This window comes from Opisthocomus hoazin, chromosome 18 (assembly GCF_030867145.1).
Source record: "Opisthocomus hoazin isolate bOpiHoa1 chromosome 18, bOpiHoa1.hap1, whole genome shotgun sequence".
Taxonomy (NCBI): domain Eukaryota; kingdom Metazoa; phylum Chordata; class Aves; order Opisthocomiformes; family Opisthocomidae; genus Opisthocomus; species Opisthocomus hoazin.
In genome coordinates, this window is record NC_134431.1 from 1,828,331 (window position 1) to 1,848,962 (window position 20,632).

Consider the following 20,632-nt stretch of genomic DNA (forward strand, 5'->3'; position numbering starts at 1 on the left):
TATGGCCTCCATTCCTCTGCTAGAGCCTTATCTCGGAGCAGAGTCAGCACAAGAGAGCACGTCCCTGGGCCTCAAACTGCTGTTCACAGCCTGGAGGCACACAGACTTCCTCCCATTAGCCTGCTAATGCATCAGGGTTTGTTTTCCACATCTGGGCAGCAGATGCTTCAGTCGAGATCCATCACAACCCACTCCTCCAAGACAGCAAATGAGGCCAGTCTCCAAGCTCCACACAGAGCAGCTCTGAGGCACAGACCGCAAAGGTCATTCAAGCCCTCCTTTGAACCACTGAGTCACACCTTCTGGCTAGAGGGGACTGGAACCATAATGCTTATTTTCCTATTCTTCCTCAAGCTGACAGCAGCTTTACCATACAAATGACTAAGCCCAGACTCGGCAAACACAGGACAAGAAGCAGAACTTCATCCCATCGCTTTCTTGACCCTCTTTAAGGTGATTTCGGAAAAGTGAAATCCTCCCCTAGCTCACAGTTAGCAAGGAATTGTTTCCGGTCAGATCTCTGTGACTCTCTGATGCTCCCGATCCAAAGATGACACTTTTTCTCCATAGGAAGTATCCAATGGAAGTTGCTGCTCTTCAGCTTCATCCACCCTTTCCCCATTTACAAAAAACCAATTTGAATTAACTTTGAATGCGAGCGTAAAGGTGCTACAAGCACTAGCACTGAGTAAGCAAGGCCCTGCCCTGACCAGATGGATTTGACAAGCTCCTCCGGACTCCAAAACCAGCTTCTTCGAGATCCCTTTGTTCAAAATCCTGAGTATATTTCAAGTCAGACTGCTAACAGCCCTTGGAAAAAAACCCAAACCAAACCCAACCCCCCAAACCAACCTCCAAATCCCCTCCAAACCCCAAACAATCAGCATAGAGGAGGAACTCAGTAATTTGACTGCAAGTTTACGGTCTCAACATTATGCAGAAGATGGGCATGATCCTTCTTTCGCAATAGGTTTATTTATTACAACTCGTTGAAGAACAAAAACCACCTCAACACTCTGTCCCACACACAGGTGTGACACAAAACCACCAGCAAGACAGCTATCCCTACAGAGGTGTCCAAACCAATGCAGGACACTAAAGAAACTGTTCACTGCTCAAGAGTAACACTGTCACCTGCGAGGGAAAGCCAAAATACAGGAGCAGGTCACCACCTCCAAGAAAACATTTCTCTGACTATGAACAAAAGATGGAGGAGATAACCGAAGCCACAGTGTTCTCCTGCCTTGCCTCACTATTCAGTTATTCTTGAGACTTCAGCTTGCTGGAGATCATTTTTTTGGAGACAGCATTCAAATTACAGCAGATCACATGTGTTGTGTAAGCTGCTGTGTATCACAGGAGCTACTTGAAACGCAGAGCATGATTCCAGACCCCGTTCGTTGGTTTGATGGCATGGCTCAAACCAAGACTCAGTAGTAAAAGGGCCAGTGAATACACGCTATGTGAATTATCTGTCAGTTGGCTGCAACTAGGAGATGGATGCTTACGTCATGGGAACAGCTCATAAACTGAGCAACAGCTGATCCAAGACACGATGACTGCTGAGACACCCAAATACTGTAAAGCACCCTCACCCAGATGCTGCAGGACTGACCACTTTACTGGTCTCAGAAAGCATTTCTGACTTTCATGGTCATAAACACCACCGAAGAACTGAGTTTCACAGTCATAAACACTACCTGAAAAATTAGACACAGTCTGTAAGTTAACACAAGTCGGAAAAGGCACAGCAAACAAATGCTGGACACAGAGGTTACCTCAGCTGTTAGAGTCACCACAGATCCGCCCCATCGCTTTGTGCTCTGAAGTCCACAAAAGTGTCCAAGTCAACACCGACATTTTTACTACGGACTCCAAAACTGCAGTGCAGCCAGCTGCCTGGAATACCCCCTAGCCTGCCGAGCTCACCCGCGAGTTCCGAGCCTGTTCCACGGTGTAGAACTGGACAGCATCACAAGTTCCTGCTACTCCTTGTATATTTGAAAGAGCGGGGCCAAACACGGTTTACACACTTCTGCTGACAGAGGCACCCGTGTCAGGAGCGATCCCCCACCAGCACAAGAAACAGCATCCCCCCATAAAGCTGCAGGTACTCAGTCAAGGTTCGCCCTTTAACCGTACAGCACGCTTCACGCCTGCAGGCTGTGCCTCTCTGCTCGGTGCTCTTTGGCAGAAATTCCTTTCCAGGCTGGTGAAGCGCTTCTCCCTCAGGCAGCCCCACGACCACCACGTCTGAATCTGGGCTATGATGCTCTGCACATTGCTGAGACGCCTCCAGACAAGCCAGGGCTCTGTCTGTGACACGTGACAACCAACCTCAGTGCAGACATTTTGCACAAACTCTTGAGCTCTGCACGCAATTACAAGGCTCTTTCAAAGGAACAAAAACAATCCCTTTATTATTCTGGAGGAACCAGATGATCTTTTTTGTCCTTAATGGCCATCAATAAAAAATTACTAAAGGAAGATACCAGATCAAATTGGCTACTGAACTGTGACAGCGCGAGCTCTCCACCAGGCAGGCTCGATGGCCTCACTTGGCCACAACACTTCTCTGTCTGAAACAAAAAGGAAGGGGAAAAAAGGCAGGAAAACACTCCAATGCACGAGGCAATCGTGAGTACACTGCACATGCACTCAGACTAAATCCTTCTTTAGAGAAAGCAACAGATGAGTAAAAACAGCCCTAGAAAAGTTCTATTTTCTGAAGAAAATCTCCAGCAAACATGAGAATAATTAAAATGTTCAGAAGGAAAACGCATAAGACAAAACCAGTCACTGATGACACTTTAATTTGACATGGCCAGACGGCTTCAAAATGACTCGTAAAACCAACAGAGTAAGACAGAACTAGAGGACAGGCGAGTTTCATATTTACAGTCATTCAAAAGTAGTAGTGTAAAAGCATATCTCAAATAGTGGTGACAGAAGCATGGAAACATATAAAGCATAATATTTTTTAGAACATTGTTAGAATTTTATTATATTGTCTTCTTAACCATTAGAAGAATCTGCTGCATTTTTTTACTGCTTGATTCTAATTCACCATCTCCTCCTCAAAACGACTTCTGATACAAAAAAAAAATTCCACTTTTTCTGTTTGTAAACAACAACGCCACCCGCTTTTGTTATTCCAGACATTATGGAAGTGGCACAGCAGAGTTAACACTAACGCTCTATTCTTTACCTTTAAATTAAAAAAACAGTTGGGCAAAGGGAAAAAAACAGACCAAGTCAGTGCAATCATTCAGTTGGATTCTGGATGACAATCAGGAAGTAGTCTTTATCTGGAGGGGAAAAAAAAAAAATATTGTTCTTTCAGTGCTGATATTTGTTCACAGCGACAGTAAATTTCAACATTTTGTCATGTCTCGCTGATACAGTGTGGGAACTAGAGAGTCCTGACACCCGTTCTCAATGAGCAAAACAGGCTTCACATGTCAGATCACTTATAAAATAAATCTTACTGAGAAAAAGTCTCCGCTATAGAAACTGCGTGCTCCCAAGCTGATCAAATTTAACTCGGTTTGTGCCTAGGAAGTAACAGTAACTGGCACACGCAGCGACGGAATCGAAACAGGCAGTGCAAGCCGGCGATTCCCCTACCTCCCAGGCAGACTGCTGGGCTGCAGCAGCTGCAGCTGCATTTTTTCCGGAGCAATGCTTATTCCTCTCTCTTCATACGGAAACCAGAGGCTGCCTCCGCACAAACCCCAGAGCCCATCTCAAGATCTGCCTTGACCGCTTCCTGCAGAGCAGTCTACGGCCACTGCAGTCCCCTCCTTCGCCTCTCCACCAGCACAACCCCACCACGGAGCCGATGCAGTCTGAAGGGACGAAGCCGAGTTCCCGCTGCATTAGTGAACTGTGCTCACCTCACTGCTTCCCGTCTCATAGTTTGATGAAATACTGAGGATGTTTCCTGAAAAGAAGGTTGCTGCTGCTGTATTTTACAACTCATGACTACAGCTACAATGTGCTCTACTACTTCTCTCTGAACTGGAAAATCTATCAGACTGTTTTGCTTTATCGCTTAAGTCTACAGTGCTGAACTGAAATTGCTCTCAAAACATATTCCTCTCCAGCTCCATTCCTCTCAGCTCAACACACTCTCAAACACGAATGCTTTCTCCTCTGATCAACCTGAATTGAGGAAAGCGGTTTCCCACATTCAATCGTGAAAAAGCAAACTTAGGTCAATGATAAAAGCTTTCAACTCTGAAGAAGGCAAACCAGCTTACTGGAAAAGAGGAGATTATACACTACGAATAAAAGCAGCAGGCAGAACTCTTCTCTCAGGCTGACAGTGCCAATCTCACAAGAAAAGAATCCTGCGGGATTCCCTGATGCCTGCTTTCACCCCACTCACAGCTACCTGGAGCAACCATGATTTCGTTTTTCTTGGAGCGGATCCGCAGGAATGTCAGGTCATTCTGGGGATCGATGTCTCGCACAGTGCTCCTTGCTTTCATGATGAAGCTGTGCATGAGGCCCGCGTACTGAATCGTTGTGGAGTTGTCCATAGTGCTTTTGATAGGAATACCTGCAAGAAACGAGGGACAGCAAGGGTCGGTGACCAAACCCCAGAGCTAACTCGGCCTTGGGCACCACCAGGTCCAGCTGGGGTGGCTGCTTAACCGAAGCAGATGTTGTTGCTACGCAAGGGATTAGGAGTGTTCTTTTTCAAGGTTTAAAAGCAGAACATGAACAGAAATAAGATGTGGAAAGGCTAAGATCTGGAACCACAGGTGTGGTTATTATTTATTTCTTTACAAAGAAATAAATAATAACAAAATAAATATCGGGGGTGGGGTGGGGGGAGGAAATAGCAATGTTTCCGGTTTGTTCCCCTGACTGGGCACAGCTCTTCCTTTCAGAAAGGCTCCTGAACATCACAGTTAAAATGATTCTCAGGTCAGCTAGGCTGGGATTCGCACTGATGACAGCGGCCGTCAGCTGCTGCCTCGCACGGTGACAAAGCTGCGGCTCCAGCGTTCAGCCCTCAGAGCCGATGCAGCCCTGCGAGGTCCCTGGTTCCACTCCTGCGCGCCAGCCAAAAGGGCAGACACACGCTGTTTGGCCAGGGCTGTCCCTCCCTGGTACTTCTGCCACCTGTTAGATATGTTTTCCCACAAAAAGCCAGCCATAATTCTGCTCGTGTGTCAGAACAACGCGGCAGCCAACTACCAAGCACTGGCATGGCAGAAGAACTCCCGCAGGTGGATGTTCAAACAAACGCAGCTTCAGCCTGAAGAGCACAGTCCATTATTCACCACCATGAACACGCAGCGAGCAGGAACACGAGCTGCATACAAGTACGCAACAATCTGCTCTTCAATACGTTTACATATAGCTACTCTCTGTCATCTTTTCTAGGGATTATTTCTAGGAAGCATTCAATTTAAACTGATAATCACACAACGTTAAGAAGTTGGGCTGCTCACAGTGTATTCGGAGCGCTCTGAACAAGTCTGCTCTGTCGGACCCTTCAGTGACTCCAAAAAGAGACAACTACTTCACGAGGCACTGAGCACCAGGCAGCCCGCTGCTGGGCTGCTCCGGTCTGCCAAGACGGCGGCACTCTGGGCACGCGCGGCAGCAACAGCTCAGACACCAGGACAGCTTTTAGTGCTGCTGACAAAGGCTTTCACAGAACACAGTCTCAAACATCGGCGTCACTCAAAGACCTCTAAGCTTTTGCAATTTATTTTATTTCCTAAAATAATACAGTGAGCTTGCAGAAAAGCAGCAATGGGAATCCAATTTTCTCTCACAGCCTAACTGTTGTCTGTCTGGTTCGGCTAAGGGAAGTTCAAGAAAGATGAGGAGCTACTGGAGAGAGTCCAGCAGAGGGCTACGGGGATGGTGAGGGGACTGGAACATCTCTCCTACGAGGAGAGGCTGAGGGAGCTGGGCTTGTTCAGCCTGGAGAAGAGAAGGCTGCGAGGGGACCTTATAAATGCCTCTAAATATCTGCAGGGTGGGGGTCAGGAGGACGGGGCCAAGCTCTTTTCAGTGGTGCTCAGCGACAGGACAAGGGGGAACGGACACAAACTGAGGCACAGGAAGTTCCGTCTGAACATGAGGAAGAACTTCTTCCCTCTGAGGGTGACGGAGCCCTGGCCCAGGCTGCCCAGGGAGGTTGTGGAGTCTCCTTCTCTGGAGATATTCAAGACCTGCCTGGACGCGGTGCTGTGCAGCCTGCTCTGGGTGACCCTGCTTCGACAGGGGGTTGGGCTGGGTGACCCACAGAGGTCCCTTCCAACCCTGACCATTCTGTGATTCCGTGAAAACCTTTGGTAAAGACAGGTCGCGCTCCAAACGCCAGCAGCACAATCCGCGGTCCTTAAAGCGGACGTTTAGAGTAAGTCACAGCTTGGAAAACCGCGACTGGCACAGTACCTTCAGAATTAACCACAATGATTCCTTGCACTCCTTTCTGGCTCTGAATTCGCTTCAGTGTTTCCTCCACTTCAGCCTGCAAACAGAGAAGGCACAAATCAACAGACGATTACAGCCGCTGTTTGTCTTCATAATATAAATAAATAAATAAAGCTTCTTAATAACATGTCTGAAAACAAAGCTGCACAAAGATGACTGAAGGAGAGACCACCTGCGCTGTTCCATACAAGCAAAGTGTCTGTACTTTGGTACTACCTTTTCTGCGTGACCTTTTCAGCTGTCTTCCATCGGTCTCCGCTCTTTGCTCATTTGTGATTATATTCTTGTGGAACCTTGGAACTCCCCCCTAATCTTCCCCTCTCTCCTCCTGCCCAGCCCTCCCGCACCAGTTACTGTAGGCTTGCAACTGGCAGACTGCTTGGTCAGACTGCTACGATTTAGGCGTCAAGCAAAAGTCATGTACGAAAACATACACAGAATTAATGAAAAAAGTAGAAAAACGTACATTCTGGGTGCAAGGCTACCTTCCTGTTATTAAATGAATGCTAAGAGCAAATACAAGTAAGAAAACCAAGGGGAAAAACAACAAATAAATTCTGTTTATTTATAATTATGATTTGTGCTGGGATAGCTACAAGATTATAACCACTCACGCACTCACAATTTGCAACTTTGCAAAATCAACTTAAAAAAAAAAAAGGAAAAATGAAAACTAAAGGCCAAGGCAACACTCCCTTTGCCTTCTCTGTAAGAATCACCTTCAACTTCAGCAGAGCTTTCAAACCCTTCTGCGCAACTTCCACTGCTACAAAACACCAATCACAATTTAACCAGGGGGTCTCAAACAGCGTCACAAAACCTCTGCACTCAAGCTGTTTTCCACAGTTGGGTGAGTATTTGGCATTTTTTATGCCCACTGAAGAAAACCGAGACATACAGCTTCTTTCAGACCCTGCAAGACAGAGTCCCACGGAAAGGGGTTAGGAGGGAAGACGGGAATCGCCGGGACGCGGCAATGGCGAGACCCACCTGGGCCACTTGGCCCAGACAGCCGTGTTTCTGGGGAAACCCTCGCTGCACCTCCACCCCGCAGCAAACGGGCACATTATAAGCCCTGTTGCCTGGGAAGAGGACTTGTCCTAACAAAACAACATGGCCTCAGCCTCAGAACCACGAGCAGACTTTCTGCACGGCGCTGTTCGTGTCAGCAGCTTGGAGTCACACAAGCGGCTGCTGACAGGAGATGTTACCAGCCGGGTTTGTCTTCATGATGCAGCATTTTGCTGTCTTATCCAGCACAGAAAAATTGCCTTTCCAACAAAGCTCTTGATTGTTTCTAGATGCTTGACGATTTTCAAAAGGAAGACAAGGAAACTGAAACAAAGAACGTTCTACAGGGTCTACAAATTCTGACAGAAATACGGTGGCGCACTGTTACATCTGAAATAACTTCCTGCCTTCTTACTAGCAGTATGTAACTCCTGACTCATTAAACATTTTCCTTCACTGGACCTTAACAAACCTAGCTGGATGCAAAGAAGCATCCATACCGAAGGACACCGATTTTTACTTCCCCCTAACAACCAACAGATAAATCTCCGTGACAAGACGCGGTGCTCCGCTCTAACCACTCACTGCTGCTGACGGGGAAGGTCTTGCTCCTCCCGTGCTCGCTCCCTGATACACAGGTACCGACTCACACACGCTAGCTCTGGTGCTTGGCCAGCACCCCGACCAGCCAGACCTGCTCACCAGACCAGCAAAAATATCACCGAGAAAAAAATAATTTATATATATGTAACTCATGAAACAAACAAAAACTAGGGCGACCTTAGAGCAGCGGCCAGTGCCTGAAGGGGCCGACAGGAAGGATGGAGAGGGGCTTTTCACAAGGGTGGGTAGTGATAGGACAAGGGGGAACGGCTGTAAACTAAAAGGGGGCAGATTTAGATTGGATATTAGGAAGAAATTCTTCCCCATGAGGGTGGTGAGGCCCTGGCCCAGGCTGCCCAGAGCAGCTGTGGCTGCCCCCTCCCTGGCAGTGTTCAAGGCCAGGCTGGATGGAGCTCTGAGCACCCTGGGCTGGTGGAAATGTCCCTGCTCACGGCAGGGGGGTTGGAACCAGATGATCTTCAAGGTCCCCTCCAACCCAAACCATTCCATGGTTCTCCGATTCTGTCTTAATGAAGGGCTGAATAGCTGCAGGGAACAGCACACGGGGGAAGCGAGACGCAGTCCGGGCAAGCAGCACCGGCGCTGCCGCCGCCCCCGTGCTCCCCCGCCGCCTCTGCTCCCGCACCTCCCGGGTTCGCCCCCGCTTCCCCCCCACCTCCGCGCAGCGGCGATCCCTGCAGGGGCTTCCCCTCGAGCGGCACGCGCGGCCCCGCCCGCTTCCCCCCCCCGCCTCCTCCCGCCCCGGGAGCTGCAGCGCGGCCGCCATCACAGCACCGCGGCGGGGTGACGGGAGCAGGCGGGAGGCCGAGCACCGGCCCGCCACCTGGGCTCGGCGCAGGGCCCGTGCGGGGCGGCCCCTCTGCCTGGCGAGGGCCTGGCACCGGTCCCCGCCGCCTCTCTCCGCGCTGCTGCGGGGCGGGCGCTCCCCGGCCCCCCCCGACCCCGGCCCCAGCCCCGGCGCGGCCTCACCCACCATCTCGGCCGCCGCCTCTCCGCCAGTCACGGCACCGCGCGCACGCGCCGCCCGCTCCGCCAATCGGCGCGGGGGAGCGGCGGGCCGCGCGCCACGCCCTGACCCGGAAGCAGCCGGGACCCGGGCCGCCGGTCGGGCCGTTGGTCTCGCGCGGGGGCCGTTACCGTAAGCGCGCGCAGCCTCGCCCGTCCAATAAAGCAGCGGGGGCGGGGCTGCCCCTGAGGGGCGCGGAGTCCGCGATCCCCGGAGCCCGCGGGAGGGATCGCGCGGTTTGTCCCCGCGCTGCTGTGGGACCCCGGACTGCACCGCGCGGGGGAGACCGCCGGGACCCTCGCGGCGGGACGCGGTCAGGCACCGCCGGCCGGCAGGAGCGAGCCCTCCCTTCGGCTCCCGGCGGCGCGGCCGCCTGCTCTCCCAGCGGACACTCAGCTCCGCGGCCGCAGCGATTTCCAGCCGCACCCCTTGCGCGGCCCAGCGGGAGGCTCCGCTCGGCTGCACCAGCCCCTGTGCCCCAGCCCGACGGAACGGGCAGCGCCGGCCACCGTCAGAGCCGGCCTGGAGCCGAGCCTGGGCGGCTGCCGTCAGAGCTCCGAGCCAGCCGAGGGTTTGGTTAAACCACACGAGCGCTCCCCTCTGCCGCGTACAAACCCACCCCAACCCCAGCCGGGACCGCTGCTGACTTTACAACTTCATCTTAGCAGAGAACAGCACGGAGCCAATGCAGTGGTGCAGCCGAGCTGTGCGTTTATCGTCCACTGCAGTGTGAGGCCATGTTGGGGTCCGTCCCCCCGCTATTTTTAACTTCAGATAAACGTGAAACATCCTCATAGCGGCGCTAACTTCAAACTACCCAAAGCAGTGTCAAAGTTGGGGTTTTACACCGCTTCCCAGCGTGCTTTCAAGTGATCTCACCCAAAGCATGGGGGGAGCAACTCACGCCCAGCCTCCCCGCTGCAGATCACGACGGCTGCGTGTGCTCGCGTGGCGTGGCCCAGCACTCGTGGGAGCTGCTGCTGCTAACAACATGGCGTCAGCCGAGCCTGCCTGAACACCGGAGAGAGTCAGGAGAGGGAAGACCCAGCGGGAAGGGCTGCAGCAAGGAAGATGGCCCTCAGTGGAGGAGGATCATTTAGGGAACACTGGAACAAGCTGGACATGAAGTTCACAAGACCTGATGGGACCTGGCCACTGTCACTGCCAAGCCCATCCCCGTTACCTTCGAAAGGTCACGGCGAGCAGGAGAGGTTCCTGATGGCAGGAAGGGTGTAAATACCACCGCTCCCTTCAAGGGTGGGGGATCAGGGTAACTTCAAGGCTCGTCAGCCTCACCGAGCTTTCTGCCCCTCCTTCTTGTCACCCTGTCATTCCCAAACAGAAAAGAAAACACAAACTTGTGGTGTCACACCTCATTTTTGTTACCACTGCAGCAGGGGTACAAGAGGCTCCTCCAGACCCTTTCTCCAGGCCATCTCCCGCAGAGGACCACCGCTGACAGAGCAGCAGCCTCAGCCTCTCCCCGAGGCAGCACCCCCAGGCCTATGAGCACTAAAAATTCAGTTGTTTTATCTGTGGTTTCTAACCAGTCACACAGGCAGCAGTGTCTGAAATCTCCTAAGGAAGTCCCAGTGCCGCAGATGGCAGAAAAAGGGCTCAGGAAAGAAACACCCCTGAGGAACTCTGCGAGGAGGACACCTTCAGACAGCCTCGCCCCTGCCCCCTCACCCCCAGAAGAACAGACAGACAATTCACTTGCACACGGACGCTTCGTAACACAGGAGCAATAACGATGAGACTACCGGCTCTTTAAGTAGTTTTATAAAAGTATTTGACTTACTGAGATACTGTTACAGTTACCTGAGTATTTTAAATTACAATGCAAGGAAATTTCAACAATGAATTTCAGTACAGTATTTTACAATCCAGTGCTGCTGATCCCAGTTTATATACGAGTTCACTAGAGCACATATACACAAACAGTGATTCTTGAAGAAAATTAAAAGACACCGCTAAAAGGGGGCTGGAGATACCAACGCAACAGAGAGACTGCAGATTACAAATCCAGAGCAGCATGTATTAAAATGCAAACAAACAAAACAAATTTAAACAACCATTTTTTTTGTTTTACTTTTCTCAGAATGACAAGTCCCCCATCCCCCCCTTTTTTTATTAAACACAAGCAACTGGATTAAAAAAACAACCCCACACTTCCACACTAGATCAGCTGAAGACATGATGCATTCACTGTGCATTTCATTAGTATATTAACATTTCCTGAGCTACCCAGAACAATAAGGCTTTGCTAATTCTTAGATCCGCGGCTCAGCATTCGATTTTCTCATCATTCTCATAAGGCAAAATTCTAAACAAAAGTTACTTTAATACTTGAAGACTGGGATGAACTGGCAGTTGCATATGAATATACATTTGTGGCATATGATGAATTTATGCAGCTCAGGCTGCTACGCCGGTTGAGGCAGTGGGAGACAAAGCCGTCAGTCTCTGCTGAACATCTGGCCTGGAAGTCCCGTTCCGAAGAACCTGCTGTCTGGGCACCAGATGCTGTGGGCTGCCCCAAGGGTTGTTTTTGCCAGGTCCCCACAAAGAACAGAAAAGTGCACCAGTGGCTTATATTAATTCCTTTTTATTTCTCCACAACATGCTGTAAAAACTGAACAGATCTGTTAGCATTCCCAACGCTGACAAAGTAAAATGCCTAGGTAATCTTCACCTCTGACTTCAGAAATATTGCCAATTTAACACATTGAATTTTTTATATTTTGGGCAAATTCAATGTTTCACAGATTAATTTTTTCCTCCAACAAATTCTTTATTTGGTGTACTTTAAAATCGTATCTGGTTCTTGGGATATCCAGCCCCCTTTCCCCTGTCCTAATACAGCAGAAAAGACATATAAACATGCCATTTAAATTAAAGAAAGAAAAATGGAATACATGGAATCCTGGACTGCAAAAATATATACAAGCATTTACCTTTTTCCTGAACTAAACATTTCAACCATAAAAATATTAAACAGCCATACCCTATAGAACTAGGGCTAAGGCTATTTCAATTATAACTATTCTTTATTTTAAAAATATAGGGCTGAAAGCCTTTTGGGTGATATTTATACATTAACAATATTTCTAGGTTCCCTACATGAATCATAAAGCATTATGCAGAACACAGACTATTTTTAATAGCTTCATCTTGCATTATCTTGCTTAATTTAATCTCTCTTGTAAATATGTTAGATAACTACATTTCATTGTAAGAATTAATACAAACAGAAAATATTTATAAGGCTTTTTTTCTCCTCATGAGCTGCATACAGTAATATATCCATCAAATGTTTTGAAATTGGCAGATTTTCCTCCTAGTAAAACTATGAAGTCAGGCTAGTTCTCACCATCAATGAAAGTGTAAGAGAGGGTAATTTCTGTATCGCCAGAAACTCTGTTCCGTGCCCTTCTTAGCATACGGATGATGAGAGAGCTGTTCGCTCTGAGGTCTGATCATTCTGCCTTCCCGTGAGCACGCAGCACGGCGTGTGACTGGAAAAAACTCCTGAAGTCAGTTAAAAACTAGTGTCTTGGTTTTTCTCAGGCCTGAATCAGTTTTTCCCCTCTTACAGTTTAGACAGAAGGGACAGCAGGGAAGAAATACTCTTTCCAGGACTGGAAGGTCAGTTTTACAGGTTCCTCCTGTCCCGTTTCAGCGCTGGTATCTCGGAGCCTCCTGAAACCAGCTCCTGTCCCAGTGCGCTGAGCTGTGGCCATGCTTTAACAGGCACCACGCGCTATTTCAAGCGTCGCGTCACGTCGCTTGCTACGGCCGACAGCTCACCGCACTGCAGCCTGCTGTCCTCCTCCGACAGGGAAAGGGCTGACCAGACCCAAAAAGTGCAGTCAGTCTAAAGGAGCAGTAAAATGCAAAATGCTGCTGTAAACCAGAAGATAAGTGAGTATTAACAGATTCTAAAAGGAAATAAAAGATGTTATTAATCCAAGAGGAACTTGCTACAAAAGTTACTAGCGATAAGCAGCTTCGGGTAAATTAGCTTAGAAACCTCCCCCAGAAACTTTAGTTTCAGACTTTATAGAACTATTTACTGATGCTCCAGCTTTTCAAACATCTGTAATCTGTGTCTGAACTTTCTAATCCTCTTTGCCTTAGCCAGTATTGCATATCAGTTCATCAGCAAAAATGACAACTACTATCGCTTTCTGGATCCAGTTGTTATGTACCTCTTCCCCAGAGCCCAGTACAGTCTTCAGAGCAAACTGACTGCAGCACGTAAAAATAACACTGAGAGTAATGTCCATTAACACTTTCGACAAGAAACATCAGTCCGCAAACGGGAATCGAAATGGAATCAGTGCAATCCCAGATGGTCTTGTCTTTTGCAAAACAAGTGAAGTACCACAGTGTTAGTACTGATTTAAATGTGTTACACAGAAAAAGATCAGAATTCTTCTGAGAGCGCACAGAAATGCTTCCACAACTTTGGGTGGGTGTCTGTTTGGCTGAAATTAGCAGAATTGGGGAAAAAGCAAAGCACAGCTACGCCCTGGATTTGTGCCACAGTTTGACATCCCCTGAACAGCAGCTTGAGTCCAGCTGGCACGTGAGCAGACTCCAGGCGGGGAAAAACAGTCTGGCCACATTCGAGTTAGAAGAAAGAGCTTAAGCGATGAGTTTGCTCACGGTAGGCAGAGGATGGTTACACGCCGGCTCTAACGCCGCTGCTGTACAGAGGCTTATGATGCTGCTGCAGCACTGCAGCTACCAATGAACTTCCCAGTACATCAGTAGCAAAAAATGCTACTAAAAAGGAAAGACAAAACTATTGTTAAAAACCTGTCAGTCATTAAGGACGCATTCTAATTAATGAATGGTAAAACAAAGCAGAGCCCAAAGCTGTATTAAACCTCTACTTAGGTTATAGTTCATCTGTAGCCATATCTGATTGTTCATTTGATTTCTGAAAGTGCTCAGTAGAAATCCAGAGTTAATGTGGATAAAACCTCAGGATAAGACTCACTTACTTAAACATTAGTATTGTTAAATAAATCCAAGTCAAGTCTACTTTACAATGAAGTGTGCAACAAGCAGAAGAAGTGAAGACCATACATCGTGTTGAGTTCACATTCTTCAAGGTGCAAATTTTAGCTATTCTTGCCCAAATCCTTCTGTTTCTTCAATTGCGAACAACAGCTTTTCCTTCAACTGCTCATAATTCTTATAGGGTGGAAGGTCTAAGCGATTGAAACTGCAAATAAAGAAAAAACTTGAGTACTGAAAAATAATTAAACCATCACAAAAAATCCATTACAACTATGGGTAAAGTTTTTGCTGTGTAGATGAATACCTGGATTTATACCCTGTGAAAAGCTGACTACTGACATAAATTAATGTATTTCTGAGAGCAAAAGTTCGAGCTCAAGCGCTTGAACAGCGACAGTTTTCTAGAAATGCAGTGTACTCGGTAAAAGGTTTCACTGCCTTTCCCTAGCTGGTTAACTAGAGTCATCATCCACATTTGACATTTTAAATTTGCGTGGCATTACTTAGCACTGCTACACCTGAGGAACTGGGTAGCAGCTACCTTTTCTCTAGGGAAGAGGGAGCATGAATGTGGCTATTTCGCTGTCAAGACAGAGTGCAGTGACAAGAGAAGATCAAGCCCAACCTCTTCAGACAGTACTGTTTAGTACTCTAAACTTTCAGTAATACACAAATCCATGGAATTTACAATGGAATCGACTCCACGCCACAGGAGTTTTTCAGAAGTTCAGCTACTAATCAACAGCAAAGCTATTGGTCTAACTTGGTGTTCGCTTTCACAGTCTCAACCATTTAGGTGTATTATCCATTTACAAAACTCTCCAAGTAGCTTGTTGCCAGCAAAACCAGAACAGTACTATTCCCATTTGTTACATACCAGGTATGACTTCTAGGTAACCAGTTTTCCTTTCCAACTTTTTCAATACAAAATTTCTGGGGTCCGTTGCTCCCTGTAAGAAATTCAAATAAACAAGGCATACATCTAGCTACCTTTGTATCATCAGGTAACACGTTACAGCTGAGGTACGAAAGGCTTCAAGCCAAGACGACCTTTACTTGCAGGGAAGAGACATCTGTCTCACTATACCACTCTGCCTAGGCCCAAGTAGGCGTGCGGTGAGGTGCGGAAATTTGAAGTGATTCTGAAACTCAGTACAATAGGTGTAAATCCTCCCTCCATCTCTTTTTTCATCATAGCTCAAGTATATGCAGGACTTACAAAACAGCATTCAATATAAAACTAATTTTAAACGTCCATAAACATAGAACTTGGTTCTTTTAAAAAGAATTACCGAATGAATTAGAGGGATTATTAATGCGTACCCATGAGGTCAGCAAATCCTCCCACTGGCAACCTGCACGTTCCAGTAACAAACTGCAAGAGTCTCATTCTCTTCTCATTATCTATTTCTTTCACAAACTGCAAAATAATAATTGAAATAAGCATTTAGGTATAGATTTGATATTCAGATTTCACATCGTCATCCTCCATAGATTAACAAATTACATGACTGTTATGAATCGCTGGACTAGCAGTAGCAATTTATATTTACACACTACAGATCTGTTCAATAACTGTGACTATTGTTTACTAAGCTGTAGCTGTGCTCTGTAACTTCTGCTGGTCTGAGAATAAAGCAAAGTCTACGAACCTGCCAGAACCACACAATCTGCCTGCTGGTCCTGGTGTAGTGCCGGTAGATGGTATGCCTCTGCCAGTCGTTCAGATCAATCTCTTGCATTCCACACAGAAGCACCTTTAGGGGAGATAAAGGGGAATAAACCCGCAGGTACAAGTTACGACTTTCCTTCTATGAGTTCCCACATAGCAAAATACAACATCAGCGGCACCCATACTTAGAAGCATCTGCAATGACAGGATGTTTGTTTTTAATTTTGAACTTTATCCAAAACTTCTACAACAAAGAATGGTGACTGCTCATGAAGTGTATCTGGAGAGGACACAAAACAGAAAGCATCTCTGTCGTGAAAAATGGAGTAATTGCTTGCATTTAGACATTCAAGCCAGGAACAGTTTATCATTGCCCAGCCCCACAATTCTCTGCAAGGAACAGGATGTTTTGTTTTTATCTCTCTAAATTGAACAGATGCTTCAGAAAGTGTAATTCTGAGAGATCAAAACCATCTAGAACGCGGTCCAGCCCAGCCATCTAGAACCCGGTCCAGCCCATATGCAATCATCCATTTGGTGGCATATCTGGTTTTATCTCCTTTTCTGTCAAGTCGCTCACGGGCAAATCAAATTGCTGTGGATTACAACAGCAATTCCACAAGAAATTTCTACTGGCAGAACCTTTGCCTTCAGAAACACTTCCGTAGGCTGCAAAAGGACAGTGAAGCAAAACACACTGATCAAACGCTACTCCATAAGGTTTCCCTCATGCGCCCTATAAAACAGAATTGTCAACCTTAGCGAGTTCTGCTCTTCAGACATAATGAGTTCAAGTATTTTCTGTGTAACAACCTGGACCTAGCAGCAGCCAAACCATCCTTTACCTCCAGTTCCTTCGCATCAAAATACTGCAAATACTGTTGTGGCAGAATTTCATTGAAGCCTTCAAAGAAAGCCTGCGTCTGCTCCTCCACGCCTCGGGAAAGTCTCCATTCTGCTACTAGCCTGTAAAGAAAACACAGAAAGATAATTTAAATGGCCTGTGCTAACCCCAGTCCACATCTTTGTTAGCCTATTTTGAGACGAACTGTAAGCTAAGTTAAAAAAAAGAATATGGAAAGTCTGGAAAGTTCTGGGGATAAAGCATTGTATAATGTGATTAGTAACCTTTACTCTGTGCAAACGATTTTGTTTTTGAGTTAAACCCCTATGTTTGCAACCATTCTGCTACAGAAAGTACTTCAGACTCAAAGAGGAGGCAGCATCTGTCCGCTGATTATATTAATGAGAGCACAGCAGTCCCTAGGTGTTTGAAGAAAGAAAAAAGCGCGGAGCAGTATTTTTCTAATATTCTCCCCAGAAATCTCAGTCATTATCCATGAAAAGGTAAAAACTAGGTCAAGTTGTACTGGTGAAGATAAGTAGGACTGCCAGCTTACCAAGAAACGACTATGTCCATTTGGAAAGTTCCATATTTGTTTCTGTTAATCATGAAACTTTGCTCTATGGCAGAAACTCCACTCTCCATTAATAAAAGGGTGAAAAGCAGGCAGGAGACCCGAAGAACCTGAACCCAGGGAGAAGCAGATATTATGCTGAATTCAAGCCTAACCTGTCAGGAGAACGGGAGTCTAAAGGAGAGATGGCTATTTTCTGATTTCAATCCTAGAAACTTTGGGAACTTAAAGCAGGACTCAGAGTAAGACAAAAGAACATGAGTGGAACCGGAATCCAATCTCTCCCTGCGTTCCCAGAAACTCGAACAGAATGATTTTCTGCACATCCTCCCTGTTTTCAACCCCAATATTTACTACTTGGCAAAACTGCAAAATGCCAGTATGTTTCTTCTACAGACACTACCCTTCTGTGAATCACTGAAATGTCTTCAGGTTACTCATGTGAGGAAAAGAAAATCCACTCCCTTCTCCCTCGCCCCTTCCTGTGAATGAAGCCTTCACAGAACACATGGTAAGAAATAGGAAAACTCCACTGTGATCCGGTTTATTTTATGCCTGCTGTGTGTGACTTTTTTTCTGCAAGCGCATCCTCCAAGCTTATGTATTGAAATTCACACCTTAAAGCAGAGCTTTTGTACTGCTGCACGCTGAGGAAGAAGGGGATATATCAGGACAGAGCAGGTCACTGTTTGTGTTTGTACTCTTTAACCACTCATAGGCTCCTTCCCTCTTAACCTACTGCTGTAAAACATTCTGGTACTGCAAATATAATCCTTCATTTATGACAATACAACTTATGACATCATTCATAACACTGCCCTGTTGCAAATGCCATGACCTAATTATACTGTAACACCAGTTCAGATAAAACCAGCAGCGATCCCAAGTATCTTCAAAAAATAAGAATCATCACAAGAGCATCCAAAAATGTTACTAAGTTTAAAAAACCCCAGACACAGAATCCTTGGGTAGAGTATCAGCAGGCTATGAAGCAATGTAAGTCCAGTAACAAACACATGCAACAATTTCGTGAAATACCGGACATTCACATTTGCTGTCACAATGTTCTGCTAAACTTACATATCTCTAGGAAAAACATGGACCTTCTACTAACTGTAATCTTTGGGAAAAGTGGATGTTAAAAACTTATTTCTATCGATATTCTTCTTTCAAACACAATATTCAAACATACTGCCACTTGTTGTGAACATCAGCAATAACTCAAGAGACAGAATTTCAACAATGCTTCAGGCTACATCGTGTGACAATCTTTTCTTGCTAGAACTAAAGAGAAAATGATGGAGATACGAGTATTTTAAAATCTTCATTTATTCTTACCTAATGTATTCTTCTTTGTTTTCTTCTGTGACCAGAATGTTGCTACCATTTGGCTTCAAATCATGGCTTTTGATTTCACCTAGAATTTCTTTATCAACTGAGAAAAACATTTCCAAGCCACATTCTTCAATGTCATTCTCTCTGTAAGGAAAAAACCGTAATTTTAAGTAACTGTGGTCAAGACCTTGTACTTAGTAGAGGAGATGGGTATGAAGAACCTTAAGAAAAAAAGGTTTGGAGCTAAATAATCAAGACAAGGAGATGTTCCTTCCACAATAATTGTTTTGCAAGTACTGACTCCTCTTACCAACACGCATACATGAATTCTACTCCTGATCAGAAATTTTTGATCAGTAGTACCCTTAAATTTACCAGTCACAAGGCTGACAAACTACCTGCTGCCTCTGATCTGTGCTGTGGAATCTCTATGGAATGCAGAAACTTTTCAAGTAACAACATTCCTACGCATGTCATTGCATGATTGCTTCTTCTACCAGGTGGCAATGTAAGGGCAGTGTTAAAACACAGCTCTCACTTTGTCAGATCATAGCAGGTGAGAAGCAACTAAGAAGGACCTTGAATGCTTGATGAATTACCTTCAACTCGAGTGTATTTGTGGGACTATCTTGTAAGCATATACTAAAATGTTCCAAGCTCCTAAGTTAACAAATACTCCTGCTAAAGAGGAATTCTCTTAGAAATTTCAACACAGGAAGAATCTGTAGCCAACAAACATTGCTCAAATAGACCCTATTCTCGTTATAGGTGTTAATAGCCAGGAGAAAAACAGGTATAACGCTGTAATTTATGTTTATATGTCTGTAAAGTGAACAATCATCTGCACTTGCAGAGGTTTTGATGATCATTTTCCCCCAAAATAAGTGCAAAATCAAGATAGTTGTCCCAAACCGTGACACAGAAATGTCAGCCTTGAAAACATCGCTGTGGTTTCTCTAGCGCCGTGATGCAACTTGATCTTTCCAGAACAGATGCTACCGCATGAAATCTCAGAGGAGAAGGGAAGGCTTCAGATGGACGGACGATGAAATAAAATCATCCTTTTAAAACGGAAGATACCTGCTCTAGCTCAGTTTGAGCAGCGAGGTTTGACTGGCTGACCTCTGCAGGTCTCCTTCCAAACTCAGCGATTCTGTGAAACTTTCAAAATTGTGGGAATGAGATAAAGGGCCACATGACAGCAGAAGCACCAAGAAATTCAAAACTTCTGAAAGTTTCCTGGAAAGTTATAAAATTTGCTTTTTTGGTGAGGAACAAAATTATGTCCACCCTGACAGACGTGATTTTTTTTCCTACAAGTTTGCAGTCATCATTCCCTTAGAGGAGAACTCCATCAGCATCACAGATAAGCAGGCTCAGCTATACTGAACTTGAAGTCTGGGTCTCTGTACTTCGAGGGCAACGTGCACTCCGCAGAGGTCTGAAGGGTTTTCTCCAGAATTTTCATATCTTTAAGTGTTTTTGCAAAGGAGCAAAGCCCTTCATGGACTCCAATCCAGAAGATTTCTTTATCACTACAGAAATTGCTACTAATATTTGGGTCACACTTGCTCTGGAGACAGCCTTTAGAAAAGTTCTTGTTACAGCCTTAAGCTTCCCTTATTGCCGCCTTCTGTGGTTAAAGAAAAAAACCCCAGCCACTGAATGCAGGTTAATAAAAGCCTGTGTAGCCAGCACAGCTTGGTCATTTGAAACCCTCATACACAGAGTCAGATCTAAGAGTTGCTCGTGATGGTAAGTTCTGAGTTTTCTGGTTCCTTACTACAGATGCAGGCTTCTCCTGTCTTTGATAAAATCCTTCATTAGGGACTGCTGGCACCCAAGAATTCAGTCTTGGAAGTTTCACACCAACAACCCTCTGGGTGGTATCTGGCAACACTGCACACTGAATTAAAATGGAGAGAAAAAGTAGCCTGCAAAGTCTAAGACAAGTTCCCATTTATTGCCATAGACAAGCAGCCTAACATTGACATCCAGAAGCCTCTGTGCTCCCTTGTAAACCATTATAAATTACATAGGCACCAAAAGAACCATACATAGAATAAATGTAAC

At 46.2% G+C, this 20,632-nt stretch overlaps 2 protein-coding genes across 2 annotated transcripts in view; both read right to left on the minus strand.

Moving 5' to 3' along the window:
• Window positions 1-2,796: 2,796 nt before the first annotated feature.
• DYNLRB1 (dynein light chain roadblock-type 1) lies at window positions 2,797-9,179 on the minus strand. The gene is made up of 4 exons (XM_075438305.1): window positions 9,071-9,179; window positions 6,424-6,499; window positions 4,397-4,564; window positions 2,797-3,308 (listed from the first exon to the last, which is right to left on the minus strand). Exons 1-4 carry the CDS (start codon window positions 9,071-9,073, stop codon window positions 3,265-3,267), a joined length of 291 nt encoding a protein of 96 aa, XP_075294420.1. The 5' UTR covers window positions 9,074-9,179; the 3' UTR covers window positions 2,797-3,264.
• A 3,614-nt stretch (window positions 9,180-12,793) lies between these two features.
• ITCH (itchy E3 ubiquitin protein ligase) overlaps window positions 12,794-20,632 on the minus strand; it is a 72,296-nt gene continuing 64,457 nt past the window's right edge. Inside the window, exons 19-24 of the mRNA XM_075438304.1 lie at window positions 18,563-18,703; window positions 16,652-16,772; window positions 15,787-15,891; window positions 15,458-15,554; window positions 15,012-15,084; window positions 12,794-14,339 (exon numbers count right to left, since the gene is read on the minus strand). Of these exons, the coding sequence (XP_075294419.1) occupies window positions 14,240-14,339; window positions 15,012-15,084; window positions 15,458-15,554; window positions 15,787-15,891; window positions 16,652-16,772; window positions 18,563-18,703 (637 nt within the window). The 3' untranslated portion in view covers window positions 12,794-14,239. The remainder of the gene's footprint in view (window positions 14,340-15,011; window positions 15,085-15,457; window positions 15,555-15,786; window positions 15,892-16,651; window positions 16,773-18,562; window positions 18,704-20,632) is intronic.

What these genes read in the sequence shown, in the direction of transcription:
- DYNLRB1 (XM_075438305.1), bottom strand. An exon ending in CATTGTGGTTAATTCTGAAG is followed by an intron (nt 4,565 to 6,423) that starts GTACTGTGCCAG and finishes CGTTTCTTGCAG; the next exon opens with GTATTCCTATCAAAAGCACT. An exon ending in CGAAATCATGGTTGCTCCAG is followed by an intron (nt 3,309 to 4,396) that starts GTAGCTGTGAGT and finishes TTTCCCCTCCAG; the next exon opens with ATAAAGACTACTTCCTGATT.